The sequence below is a fragment of the Ipomoea triloba genome, chromosome 9 (assembly GCF_003576645.1).
Source record: "Ipomoea triloba cultivar NCNSP0323 chromosome 9, ASM357664v1".
Lineage (NCBI taxonomy): Eukaryota > Viridiplantae > Streptophyta > Magnoliopsida > Solanales > Convolvulaceae > Ipomoea > Ipomoea triloba.
In genome coordinates, this window is record NC_044924.1 from 2,226,794 (window position 1) to 2,240,974 (window position 14,181).

Below are 14,181 nucleotides of genomic sequence, written 5' to 3' on the forward strand. Positions count from 1 at the left end.
AGATCCTCACGTGCACCGATCATTGTCCTCATTAAATCTCTTAATTAATGGCATAACCCTTAATCATCTTTCATCAATTTATGAACAATATAATACATAATTTATGAGAATTTTTATAGTGTTAATCAACACCGATCATAAAGCAGCATCTAACTAAGTTAATCGGATAGTTAACTTGATAACATTAAGGTTTCAAATTCGACTATACGTAAGAGTTGTATGTTGATTTTCTTGGTTTGAAACGATCAATTATAGATAACCAGATTGATTTACACCATTGTATTCATTTGCCAGTTAGAGTCACAAGACAGATAAATTTCACCAATAGTGCACATACGGATGCACACATTCACATAACGATTGTAGGCTTTTCCATAAGTCAAAGTAGACGTATATCATAATGATTAATAGTAGCTGGTATAATTATGTATTGTTGTTACTAATGTCAATCCACATTATAGAAAAAAAAAATCAGAATTTAATCAATTTATATATATTTAAAATTTAGATGGTTGATTATGCATTATTTCAATCATTTTATTTTCTTCTGCATACTTTCCTCCCTGCCACTTCTGCTACTAGGAAGTAATGGTATCAGAGTAGCCTTTTTATCTTTCTGTGGAATGATGGTATTGTAGTAGTTGTCTTGTATCTCGAAGCCAAGGAACAATTATTTTATATTTAATTTAAAAACCCAAAAAAACGGTGGCTGCTTAGAGAAGCATTGGATCACTTCTGATGTAAGCACCACAAGCCTCTTGATCCATCCTTATATTTATTACACCTCACAAGCCTCTTGATGCATTTTTTTTCTTTGGTACCGAATACTATCAACACTGAGATATTAATAACGCACAACATAATAATAAAAATATTATGCATAATTGTATATATTATTGATATCAATATTGATTGGCGTGATAATAGGTATAAAATATTATATCTAGTATATGGAGACTGGGATTAGGATTATGCATACATTTTTACTTGGAATCATAGAGGTTGTAAAAAAGTGAGACAAGGCACTGTTGATCAACCAAATCAAGGTGATTCTAAGTCGGTAAGTAAAATGGGGGAATAGATTTTGTGCTTGAGAGATAATCATCCTTAAAAATTGTGAAATTTGTAGGGCATGATTAGATTGTAACTTTTTGGGTTTTACATTACAATGTTTTTTTTTTTTTGGTAAATAGAAAAATCGCAATTACTATCTAAAGGTATACATTGGGTCAAATTCGTTTTTTCACATAGAGAAGTAAACCGCATTAGAAAGATCTCGTGCGACATGTTCAACTAAGACGATGTTGATAAGAAGTGTACTCGTAATCCTCAAGTACACAAATCATACTCCACTCACTTAGCCATCCAGTTTGGGGCAGAATACAATGCTTTTGTGCAGTGTGAATTCGGTGATAACATTAAGAACCAAATTGAACCAAAATTCGTGGAGAACAAACAAGACTAAAGTAAAAAGAGATCAAAAGTGCAAAATTAGGGCTGCAATGTTTCATCAACATCTTACAAACCCATGCCCCATCACATGATAAGAGTAATTAGCGACTCAGAAAAGCATATTTGAATTCAAATGGTAATAGTAATTAGGATCCACCCCTCCCAAAAGTGCAATAAAATTCAAAGGATTTGTGGTTAAAATTTAAAGTGGGATCACAAAATAAAGCAAGCCTTTTTGACAATATTTGACACCCACATCGTTTTCATATTGATTTTACAGCATGATGTCTTAATAAGAACAAGATTATAAAATAGTATCTTGCAAGGAATTTACAGACAGCAATCTTGCCCCTGTATTCATTTTCTTTTGAATTAAGCATTCCGCTTTTCAAAAGTCAATTTTATGTTCTTTTATTGGATTACATAAAAGTTAACTTGAATTGATAGGTAGAAACAAATCGGTGTATATGTACGTATTATGAACTTATAGTGTTACGTAACTATATAAATCACAACTAATATCACTTACGATTTTGACAAATGTGTACTTGTCATTATCATGGTGTGTTTTCTTGAATGGTTTAACAACTTTTTTTGTCAGATAATAAAACACTACTTTTTTAGTTGCTTAATTAGCTAGTAAGCATTAGGATGGTAATCATCTCACCCATACAATACAAGACTGCATTTACACACAATGATACGTGCAAATGAGGAGAATGTGTGGGGGAGGAGTAGGGGTAGGGGTAGGGGTACGTGCATGTCTAAGTATACTGCACTTTAAAACAAAAATAATTGAGAGTAATTCCAGCCAAGTCAGTCAGCGTTAGGTTGTTAGTTTGGTAATTATAAAATTACAAGTTCGCTCCCGATGGGAGTGGCCTATTGGTGTTCTTGACTGAAACTGGTCAATTATGGAAAATTGCCTAGTATTGTTTACTTCATTGTGGTCTTTTGCAAGCTAAGGTTACAAGGCGGGTTTAACCAAAGCATATTCTTGGGTAGTGGCTGTGGGTTTCCCTCATCGCTCAAAAAGATAAATAAATAGATAAATAAAACAAAAATAATTGTGAGCAAAGGAAGCAACATCCCCTACCATATGTCTGTTGTTGGTTTCCTCATCAAGAAATGGTTTTGCTTGAATTGGGAATTTGATCAAATCAAATTGAAATGCCACTATCATTGCATACATAACAAACATATGCTCCTGGCCCAATCTCAACTTGTTCATCAAGTTTTTTCATTTTCTTTTTCTTCAGATAATGTCATATATTATGGTACTACATTGTACTCTAAAGGAGAAACTTTCTCCTTTAGATTTGTACAACTACACTAAACCCCCTAGAAGGAAATCTTCAATTCATATGTATAGTACAGAAGAATGCAATTGAAAGCAAACTTCATTCTTCCATCTCCACCTTTTAAGAAAGCACTGAATGTAGAACATTGCAGACACAAATACACTTGTCAAACACATTATACATATAAACAACATGTCTGGTGGAGTGAATTTGTCTGACAATAAATAATTCTACCTTCCCATTCTGGATTGTAGGATGATTGTTTTATAAGGATTTTGTTTTGGGAGGAACTGAGAAATGAATGATTGATGGGCCAATGTGTAGCTTTTGAGTGAAGCTAATTATGCTTATAATGCATGCATCCACAACAAAAGTCAAAGCAGAAGCTCAAACTAAGTCAACACTACCCCCCTTGGATTGTAAGTACAATGATTATTGGATCAAAAGATGAAGATGGGTAGTCATGGAAAAAATGAAAAATAGCCCTCATCAAAATGGAGGCACCACTTGCTGTACATTGACAAAAAAAACAAACCTCAGATTCAAATTTTGGGACCCATTGTGTAATTAGTGTCTTTTTGGGTGATTTGTTTTGACCTTGTTTTATGATAATGTATGGTTTGTTCCATTGCTTATGATGTTGAAATGAGGTTAAATTCCATGTATGTAATCATATCTAGAGATTTTTTAAAATAATTTTCCTAAATCATTAAAGCTACCTTCTTATCAGCCGTGCTTAACGTGCCGTTTGGTATAAAGAATAAAAATAAAAAGGAATAAAAAAAAAAGAATTCCAACGGGAATGAAATAAGTAAAAAATAGAATAGAAATGCTATTCTAATGTTTGGTTCACAAGGAGAATAAACATGAGATTATAGGAGGAATCATATTCTTGTGTTAGGTTGAGCAAGGAATAGAAAAGGAATATTATTTAAATAATTAAAATACCCATATTCAAAATAAAACACAATATATACCCCTATAAGTTCTTGGGAATTACTCAAATTTTTATTATTTAACAAAAAAACAAAAACAAAAACAGAAGTAATCTTTCAAGTTTCAATCCATTGGTACTCATTTTTTAATTAGCTTATTAAAAACACAAGACTTAAATCCAAAGCTAAGTTTCTCAGTTCTTATTAACGAAAACCCAAAAGAATATTAGAAAGGAAAAATAAAATAAAATAAAATTGCTTTGCATAACATTTTCATGTATTGAATCTGATGTAAGGAGAAAACGGACCTTTGATCTGTTCTGCAGCTGTGGAACTCCTGGAATCAAGAGAATAGTTGATCAATCGTTAAAAAGTAACTTCCTACAATCACGAATGATGCAACTCCACTGCGTGCCATCCGAAAGAAAATGCCACGATACAGTATTTTTCGGTCTGCTGGATGAATTCCAGTCCATCTGTCAAGTTCCTTGCCAGGAAGTCCCATTTTGAAAAACTTTTCCTCCATGTATACATGCTGCCAGAAAATCATCCAAAAGTGAAAATGGAGCATATGAAACTCAGTTCCTCAAACCCCAGCAAACGAAAGTATACATAAGTTGCTTATGAAGAAAAAAACGAGAATAAGCACACAACATAAAGGAACTAATCACAAGTTCACAACTACTAATATCATATAGTATGTAGTCTTTTTCATTTATAGATCAAAAGACAACTGTGCCTGACTACTAAGTTAACAATATAAAGGCCAACTAGCTGACAAAGTGCGCTACATGATTAGCATGAGCAGCCAAGACAGACCATGTAGCATGAGATTAAAAGAATTGTTTGGTTGAAACGATAGTCATCACTTAGAAAGACATGCACATTGCACATAGAACTATAGAAGAAAAAAATCAATTTTTTTTTGTCAGGAACACACCTTAGGCACAACATTGCACTGATCACGACTTTTTGCAGTATCAAATACATGGGAAGCAGCAGCAGCAACTGAACCAGAAAATCCGGCTGCAAGACTAACAGATAAAGGAGACAATGGGCCTACATCTTCATCAAGCCTGAAGGAAAAAATAATAAAAATCACAATAAAATTACCCAAAAAAAGGATAAATAAGATAAATAAATACCTTCTCTCCTCGTTTTGGTAATTCTCTTTTTAAAAGACTTAAAAGCTTTTTTTTTAATGCTTTACAAAGTTAATATACTTTTTGCAGTTGAAGTTTTCACAACATTAGAGCAAAGTGACAGGCACACTGGCTCCGTAATTGACTGCACACATGCTAAAGTGATGTGAAAAATGAATAAGAATGGTCCTCTACAGCAACTATGAGAAGAAAATTCAGTAGTAAACAGTACGAATAACTGGCTGCACCGCTGTAGGAAGAAAGTATTACCTAGGTATGGGAGTCATCTTAACAGCTTTCCAATCGAGCATTGTTTCGTGTAGGAGTTGCCAGATTGAAAAGAATATGCCACCAAAAACAGAATCTCGGATGATTCCTGACCTCACTCGTCTCCACAAAGCACCCCAGCCTTCAAGAGAGATTACATCTGATGGCCGTCTAACATGACAAATAGAGGGAGGTTTCCCATACCCACTCATCATCCATGGATATTCTTTCATGGCATTACCCAAATTGGGGTGTTTTTTAGCCAGAACAGAGAGAAGACCAACAGAATTGTTCAAGGCCTTCATATTTGGGGAATATCCACGTAGTAGTCTCCCAATTAAAGGAGAAGCAGCATCGCTTTTAATGTCTAATGCAGTGCCTCGAATTCGATAAGCAGAACTGACCTGAGCACGAAGTTTGACAAGCTCAAATGGGGAAGTTACGAATGATTCTGCAGCCCCAGCAACAATTCCTGCCATTAAAGCCTCAGCGACATACACAAAATTGTCTTCTCGACCATCTGATTAAAAAGTAAGTAGAAGAACCACACTATGTTAAGTTAATATTCAATCAGAACCATAATATGCTATCAGAGACTTATTGAATACTCCATAATAAATCTGAAATGCATAGATATTGATAAAGGAACTCGGCATTTGAAAAACCTCTATTTTGGACTTTTATTTTCAAAGGAACTTACAGCATGTTTGGTTCATGGGATAGGTTGAGAATGGAGTAACGTTCATGGGAATAGACCTATTCCATTGTTTGTCTTGGCCTTTCTGTCTTGGGAATAGCGAATGAGTTATTCCCTTTGCAGGGGGAATAGCCATTCCTTTGGGGGGGGAGGGGGCTGGTATTAGCTATTCCCATGCTCTCAGGAATAGCTTATGTATTATAGTACCAATAATAATAATTTTATTATTATTATTATTAATATTATGCATACATACACACACCTATCTTTGTTTATGTCTGAGGTGTCCTTAATTAATTACTATTTAATATAAATGTGTTTTCATAATAATAATAATAATAATAATAATAATAATAATTGTTATTGTTATTCTCTCTCTCTCTCTCTCTCACTCACTCACACACACACACATATATATACTAGTATTTTCTATGTGTGATGCTCAAAAAATAGATGTCAATTATTAAAATCTTAGTTATATTGATTTTTTTAAGAGTTAAAAGTATATAATTTTTTTTAAAATAATTCATAGTTGTAGAATTCATATTATATTAAAAGTATAGTTGATAATACACTGGTACACTGGTAATGTAGGGAGGATCAACTCCATTAACTATGATTAGCCATCACGGACAGCACAAAAGCTATGCTATCTCCATAATCCAAATGCAGTAACAGGTAAATCGTAAATGAATCCAACACATAACTTTAGCTGATACCAAAGAAAAACTTTGAAGTTCAATACAGACTTTATGCATCCATTAGTTGTTCATACTTTAGAAATTTAGCACCCTTGGATTCCTCATCAGTAACTCGCCCTGCACTATGCCGACACAAGAAATACGCTGTTTTTTTTTTATTATTAAACTTGAATAACAGCATATTTCAATTGACATTAGGAACACCAGATCCAAAGACTTGGCTTCTTAAGGTAGAAAAGATGCACACTTTCTTTTATGTAAAGTCATGCAAAAGGCATACAGCTGCTGCAAATTTTGACTTATTAAAAACTCTAATTTGGTCTGCCCACCCATCAAAGGAACACCCAGAATTATCTAGATCAATAATAGTCTTGCAAAATCCCACTTTGCCGCAGGTAAAATCTCTAGTGAGAAGAGCAAGGACAGATTTCATGAACACCACAGTGCAAAAGGAATATGATACCTTTGTAGAATGAAGTCAATAGTTCATAAATGCCGAAACGAGTACCAACACCTAACACTCGTCCCACTGCCAACCACCCAAGACCATTGTACAAACCTAGAATATTCAACAAGCACAGATGTCATTATGTGTGGGATTAGATGAAGAATACATATTAGGTTTTTACATGGATGAACTTTGGCATTAATTAGACATGATCCAGAGCTCTGGCACAGAATCAAAAAAAAAAAAAAAAAAAAAAGAGCCAGTGGCTGTTCACCTGCAGATAACCTATTATCACAAAGAGTCAAAGATTGGTGATTGCTGGAATTACCTGAATAGCCTGATAAAGTGCGAACCTTGAGAAGGACCTGAGAAGTGGTCGGTCGAGTATTGGCATCTGCACTCACCTGTATTCCAACAAACCAGCATATAAGCAATAACAAGAACAAGACACAAAATTAGCGTTGCCTAGAAATAGGCACCATTCGATCAATAATCATACCTGCAAAAGGACTTTAAGAGTATCAAGTGGGTAAGTCAAAGCAGTGCCCAACACAACAGACCATGTGCCAGCAACCATATGCGTTGCAAAAGTCTGATCCTTAAGCAGTTCTTTCATCTGAAAAGGTAGTATATAATCTATATATTTCATTAAGTGGATCCAAGTTCCGTCAAAACTTGTGAGCAGTCAAATCATAGAATGAAAATTCTTAAAATTCCCATTTGATTCAACCCACACAATGAAATGTATTGCCAATTTGCCATTCCACCTAATAAGTCCTACCAGATTGCAGCGCCTAAGTGTACTATAATTGCATAGGCTCTAAACCAACTTGCACACTAAGTCCAACATTCAATAAAGCTACTAGATATCATCCCAATCCTTAGAAACAAAAAAGCACAGTAGCATAGGCACATATAGGCTTCTCATTTCATGATAACTGAGTACTGACCTATCTGGCAGATCACATTTCATAAAAAGAACTTACAGCAAACAATTATCCCTATAATCTATCAACTAGTGGGGAAAAAAAAAACATTTTAAGGCCAATAAGCCCAGACCAGCTGTTAAAAAAAATCTTTTCTTTTCTTTTCTTTTCATTAATGTTACTCCTCAGTAAAGTTTCATTTTGTATCAATTCTGAAATTTGAGTGTCAAACTGCAAATGGGTATTCATTCTTTTTTCTTTATGCACATTCTGTCAGAACTACTAGCAAACAGTTGGTGAGCATTGCAGTGGAAGCCCGTAGAGCACATTGAGTTATACCACAACATAACTTGATGATAATAAGATTTAAAACCAGGTCCCCATAGAAGATAATAAAGCTATCTAGTCAAGTACAGAAAGAGAAGTTATGTAGTGTGAGCTTAATTTAGTGAAACTTCACCTCAAGGCGTTGTACGAGACGCCGGAAAAGAAAAAAAAATCACATCCAATTGAGCGTTGAAGACCGGAAACTATTAGTTGATTAGTGTAATTGTTTATAAGAATCTAAATGTTGGATTTGCAGAGTAGATTGTGGAGCTTGGAGAATGGGCTACTGCGAAATGAGAGCGAATGACAGGTCGAGGCAATGGAGGGAAGAAGTAGGAAGTCTTCGTTTATAAACGCCCACCACGGTTCGGTTCAAACCAACCGTGCACTATTTGAATGGAACCTAATATTTGGAACCGGAACCGGATCCATACTATTGTTCCAAACCAGGAAAATTTTTAAAAATAAATAAATTTTAATTATTACAGAGTATTTATTATTTGATTATAATTTAATTATTATTTGATTTAAGTTTAAACTTTAAATAATATTTTAAAATTCTACAATAATATTTTTTAAATACAATTTAACTTTGAAGTTTAAATATTTCATATAACTATTTTAAAAATATTTTAAAATGATTTTTTTTTTTAAAAATTATTGAATTTGGACAATTTAAAAAAAAATTATAAACAAAAATTTTAAAAATTTGGTTCTAATTGGCGGTTCAAACTGGAACCATAGATTCCAGAATCGGATAATCGTGATAAAAGGCTTGATTTTGATTTGGTCGATTCTAAAATCAGGAATCGTTAATTCAGAACCGAAACCAAACCGTGGACATGACACCAAACATGTCGCGGGAAGCCTGACGTCGAGTTATGAATTGAATTAGTGCCAAAAAAAAAACAAAAAGGAAAATGACATTTTATGTCCTTCAATTATGATGCTAAGTCCTAACATAGATATTCTCCTTTCAATTATTTACAATATAAATTTAGCTCTCAATTTTGATTAGAGTAAAGAATTTGTTCCTAAAAAATTAAATATACCACTTATTTTTTACTTTTTTTAACTATTATTCGAGAGTATACATTGGAATGATAACAAAGGTATGTTATATACTTTTATTCTCAAACTTGGAATAATCGCAGAAGTGTTATCACACTACATAGTACTCGTAATTGGCATTAAAAATCTATTTATTATACAAAAATTTCATAATATAAATAAACCGAGAATCGATCCACTATAGTAAAGATTGAGTTTCGACTCGATCAACCTTCCAAAACCAAAATAAAATATCAAGTTATGAATAAAACATGTATAGTATTATATATATCAATGAAATAGTTCATCTTCATTATATAGCATGGAATAAAATTTGAAAGACACTATGAGTGGTTGCTTTTTCTTGTCATTAATGAATCAAAAAAGAGACTCAAAATACAAGCCCCATAATCACTGAAGAACAGATCTTTGGAGAGGATAGATGGTGATGATGGGAGGGGCAAACAGTGCAAAAAATGGCTAAGCTCTAAAACAAGCAATATTTTTTGTATGCTTATCTAAGCCAAACTGAAAATACATTTTAGTTATTACACTACAAAATTGAACTTTTCTTTTGGATACAAGAGAAAAAGTGAACAACAGTACTACATAAATCTAGGTCAAACAACGACAACACGACCAGAAATCTAGGTCAAACAACGAAACAAGATCATAAGGAGCGAGGATTGCAACCCATGCAGCGGACAATCAAAAAGGTGTAAACTGTAAACCAGTGAACTTTAAGTTGGGCTGTGGAATGTCAGCCTACCTAGACATATTTGCCTCTGTATCTAGGCTTCGAATCTTTACTTACTTTTGTTTCACCCGACTCATTAAGCTTCGAGTCAGCAGGACTGAAAACAGCGGAATGAAGATTACCTTCTTCCAACCACTTCAGATGGTTTGCCTTGAACTCCAAATGTTTGATTCTTGCTGCCTCTGCGATATCTTCAGTATAAGGCCCGGTTTTCACCATGGTAAGCAGTACCCGGCTGTATCTTAAGCTTAGTATCTGCTCAGAGGAGGCAACCAATCTGAAACAAGGGTGTTCTGGAAATGTAGGAGTAATTGATTCATCATCTCTTAACACTGGGAAAAAATACACCAATCGTCCACCCATGACGAGCATCCTAGCAGCAAGGTCAAGCAGATCATGTACGCACTCCACTAAGCTGTAAGAAGCAGTAGATGGTATGTGGTCTGTCCTTTTGTCGTCTGGAACAGTATATGGGTCAACAACTCCTTTCAAAAGCTTTCTGCCACCTGATTTGCGGCCCCCAGCTCTAACTCCATATGGCGGGTCACATATTATTGCATCAAATACCTGATTAAAAACCCACACTAAGGTTCAGAAACAAAAGGAAGGAAGCAATTCAATAATTCACAAACTAAGAATCCAGGTCATTCATCCAACTGAACACATAAGCTTGAATGGCCAAGTAATGTCCAGGTGAAGTCAGAAAATCAGTTCATGCTATAACATGGTCTATTATTGAATATTGATAGGAATGCATTATAACTGCTCAACATCTCCCCTCTTTATGCAAAATAACAAGAGCAAAATAGATAGGCTCAAATGAGGGGAAAAAAACAGCTACCTCTTTCAACCCTGGGCGCCAAGGAGGAAGGTTATTGTCTGCCCTTAATAAAGCGACGGGCATTTGCAATCCATACTGCAGGCAACAAAAAGTATGGTATTATATAACTTTCAAAGCAAATGGATAACATTAAATTCCACACTTCACATGTTGGCATAAATAAATCCACATAGAGTGATAAAAATAGATAATATAATATCCACTTAGCAGTCCCACTCACTACGCTAAGAAAGCACATACACCAACCAACTGACCTGCTTGAAATTACTCCAGACATTACAATCAGGACCACGGCCATCACGCACTACCCGAATGTCAATATCTGCACCCTGAACAGTTCACTTAGTAAAGGAAGCAAAAAAAAACATCGCATTTTTTTCATGTATTCAAGTGAGCCCAACACATATGGGAAAGACTAACCATTGTCATTGCTCCATAATGAGCAGCTGCAACTAGAATGCTTCCAGTGCCAACAAATGGATCATAGACAAGTTTCCCATGTTTCACCTGTGCTTGGTTGGCCATCAGGAATGCCATTTCTGCATCCATGGCTGTTGGGCCAAGATAAGTACGGCTTTTCAACTGATAAGTAGGCAAAAGTTTTCTATCAGCAGCACCAATCTCCCGGCCAAAAAAGACTCTCCTCTGAACAATAGGAGGTAGCCCATTATTAGACCCATAGTTATCAGTTTCAATAAGGTAGAATTTGTGATCTGGATTTCGTAAATTCACCCGACCCTGAAACAGCATAGGTAGAGAAAAGGTTAATATCCGCATCAGCTTCCTGGGAAAAATTACCTTAAAGTAGACAAATTAAACACACAACTCTGACTAAACATAAATCTCTTGTTCTCAATGGGAGAGCTCCTTGGCTCTGTGATAACCCACATAAGTAACCAATTAAATGCCAATTCTACAAACACTAAACTAGAATTACATTCACAACTAACTTTACAATAAAATAGTGAGTGATGGGGTCATTTTAAGGACAATACTTTCTCGCTAATGAATGTACCAAGAACATTGAACCATAAGCATATCCAATATACAGAATATCACATCACATGCTTAAATAAATATACTTCTGGACCTGGAAAGGAATGTAAGAGAGAGCTTGAATACGGTCATTTTGCTCTTGGAAGCTGATAACCTTCCCAAAGCTGTCAACAATTATCTTAAATGTGCTATCAGATGTCAGGTATGGCAACTTCCGCTCATCTGGATAATTCTTTATTGCTTCTTCCAGTTCCTCAAGGCTACTCCCTTCTCCCCAGAGTTCATAGATTCCCTTTACGAGGATACCTGTGTAATGCATTAGTCAAAATTCCATACAATACAATACTACATGGTTTGAATGAACCATGTAAAAACCAAACTGGACTATAGTCTCTAATACAAGCAGTCAAGCACGTATCCTTCCATCCATTACAGAAAGAGATGGAATTTGGGATTTGTGCCTCAAGTAAAACTCAATCTGTGCCTACTCAAGAAATTAAATTAAAATATTTATAAATTTTTCGGAATTTGGAAATGAGGGGTTAAGAGGCATACTTCTATTTGCGACATTGCGAGCGATCTCTTCGGAAGGGAGATTGACGAAATGGAAAGGCGAGTCGGGATGGTAGTGCTGAGGAAGTCTCCATTCCAAAGAATGTTCGGAGGCGGCGCTTCTCTGGTCGTCGTCGAAGGCGCCGAACAGCTGGGCGAGAGATTCGACCTCCGGTCTTCGATAGTCCAGTAATCTATGGTAGAACACGCATAGGTACCACATGGTCTTCTTCTTTACTCTTCTCTGGTTCGGATTCAATTATATTTTTACGCGATTATCACCGCCGGAGAAGAGTAGCAGTGGCGGCGGAGATACGGGGCAGCTGAATAAATCGCAGTTATATGCGTCTGCGTAGTGCCGCAGTGGAGCTCCTAAACCCAAGCGTAAAGTGGGAAAAATGCAAAACCCATTAGTTTATTTCCCAAATTAATGGCCTCTTTTTTTTGGTACCAAATAGGAAAATAGTTATAAATTTGATTTTTGTCAATATTATTTGTCAAATTTATGACATTTAGATTTTTTAATGCGATTTAGTTTTTGGTATAATTTGTATATTTTATTTAGTACATATTTTTGAATAATAATTGTAATTTTTTTAACTCACTTGACAGATTATTAGTCATCTTATATTTTTTAATAAAAATGACGATTTTTGGACTACAAATATGAGCATACATATGTTAAATTGTTGATTTTAGAGTTAATTCCATTTTTGGTTCTAGATTTATAAGTGTCGTTCCACTTTTAGTCCTTTTTTTTCAAATCATCCTATATTGGTCATAGTTTTATTATGGTATGACCATTTTCAGTCCTCCGTTAACAAAACCGTTAAACTGGTGTTAACTATGAGGATAGTTTTGTCTTTATACAAAGTGTATATTTTTATTTTTATTCGTATTACAACAAATAAAAAATCCCTAATTTATACTTTGTCATCTTCAATTTCTTCCGCACACGTATCGCGGAGCCATAGCAGTCGTCTCCCGCAGCACCGCCTCAGGCAGCAACGTCGCACAACAAATCGTATTGCATCCTTAAATTCTTCAGTTCATTCATTAAACATTTGAAGGCATAATGAACTTAGGAGTTCGTATCCACATATTCAAAATAAAGCACCAAAGTTGAAAACTGAAATTGCTATGACATCAAAGACAGTACCGTCGTGGCTTGCTTGGATAGCTGCTCACCCGGCCCATTTGAATAAAATCATTTTAGGTGATCCTTTCTAGAGTTCTTTTTTAGAAGCAAATGTGCGACGTTGATGCCTGAGGCGGTGCTGCGGGAGACGGCTGCTACGGCGCGATACGCGTGCTGCAGAAGAAATTGAAGATGACAAACTATTTACAAATTAGGGATTTTTATTTTTTTAATTCAAATAAAAATAAAAATATACACTTTATATTAAATAGACAAAATTATCCTCATAGTTAACGCCAGTTTAATAGTTTTGATAACGGAGGACCAAAAATGGTCATGACATAATAAAAATAGGACTAATATAGGATGTTTTGAAGAAAAAGGACTAAAAGTGGAATGACACCTATAAATCTAGGACCAAAAATGGAATTAACTCTTGATTTTATATAGAAATGATAACAGGGTCGGGAGTATCATCCATATCCCCATTTTTACAACCCGGACCCATCCTCGTTTTTGTGCGGGAAAATTGAACAAATTTTTCATCCCTATTCTATTCTGACCTGGAGATGTAGATTCCTCGTCCCCGGTCAACCCTCTAGTCAAAGTTTCAGCTTAATGTAATTTTTAATAATCAAAATACAAAATTGA

General features: G+C 35.0%; 2 protein-coding genes across 4 annotated transcripts; both read right to left on the reverse strand.

Annotated features, from left to right (window-relative positions):
• Nucleotides 1-2,360: 2,360 nt before the first annotated feature.
• Nucleotides 2,361-8,527, reverse strand: LOC116028852. Of its 3 annotated transcripts, none has more exons than XM_031270689.1 (8): nucleotides 8,330-8,527; nucleotides 7,443-7,559; nucleotides 7,272-7,347; nucleotides 6,959-7,054; nucleotides 5,101-5,617; nucleotides 4,629-4,764; nucleotides 3,997-4,223; nucleotides 2,361-2,884 (listed from the first exon to the last, which is right to left on the reverse strand). In XM_031270689.1, the coding sequence occupies exons 2-7, from the start codon at nucleotides 7,557-7,559 to the stop codon at nucleotides 4,032-4,034; spliced, it is 1,134 nt and encodes a 377-aa protein (XP_031126549.1). In that variant the 5' UTR covers nucleotides 8,330-8,527; the 3' UTR covers nucleotides 2,361-2,884; nucleotides 3,997-4,031. The 3 variants fall into 3 exon arrangements, with proteins under 3 accessions (XP_031126549.1, XP_031126548.1, XP_031126547.1); XM_031270688.1 differs by lacking the exon at nucleotides 2,361-2,884 and adding an exon at nucleotides 2,914-3,263; XM_031270687.1 differs by lacking the exon at nucleotides 2,361-2,884 and having other exon boundaries at nucleotides 3,804-4,223.
• Nucleotides 8,528-9,597: 1,070 nt separating this feature from the next.
• LOC116028502 (tRNA (guanine(10)-N2)-methyltransferase homolog) lies at nucleotides 9,598-12,751 on the reverse strand. The gene is made up of 6 exons (XM_031270232.1): nucleotides 12,396-12,751; nucleotides 11,935-12,146; nucleotides 11,265-11,582; nucleotides 11,099-11,173; nucleotides 10,845-10,919; nucleotides 9,598-10,570 (listed from the first exon to the last, which is right to left on the reverse strand). The coding sequence occupies exons 1-6, from the start codon at nucleotides 12,613-12,615 to the stop codon at nucleotides 10,016-10,018; spliced, it is 1,455 nt and encodes a 484-aa protein (XP_031126092.1). The 5' UTR covers nucleotides 12,616-12,751; the 3' UTR covers nucleotides 9,598-10,015.
• Nucleotides 12,752-14,181: the final 1,430 nt, after the last annotated feature.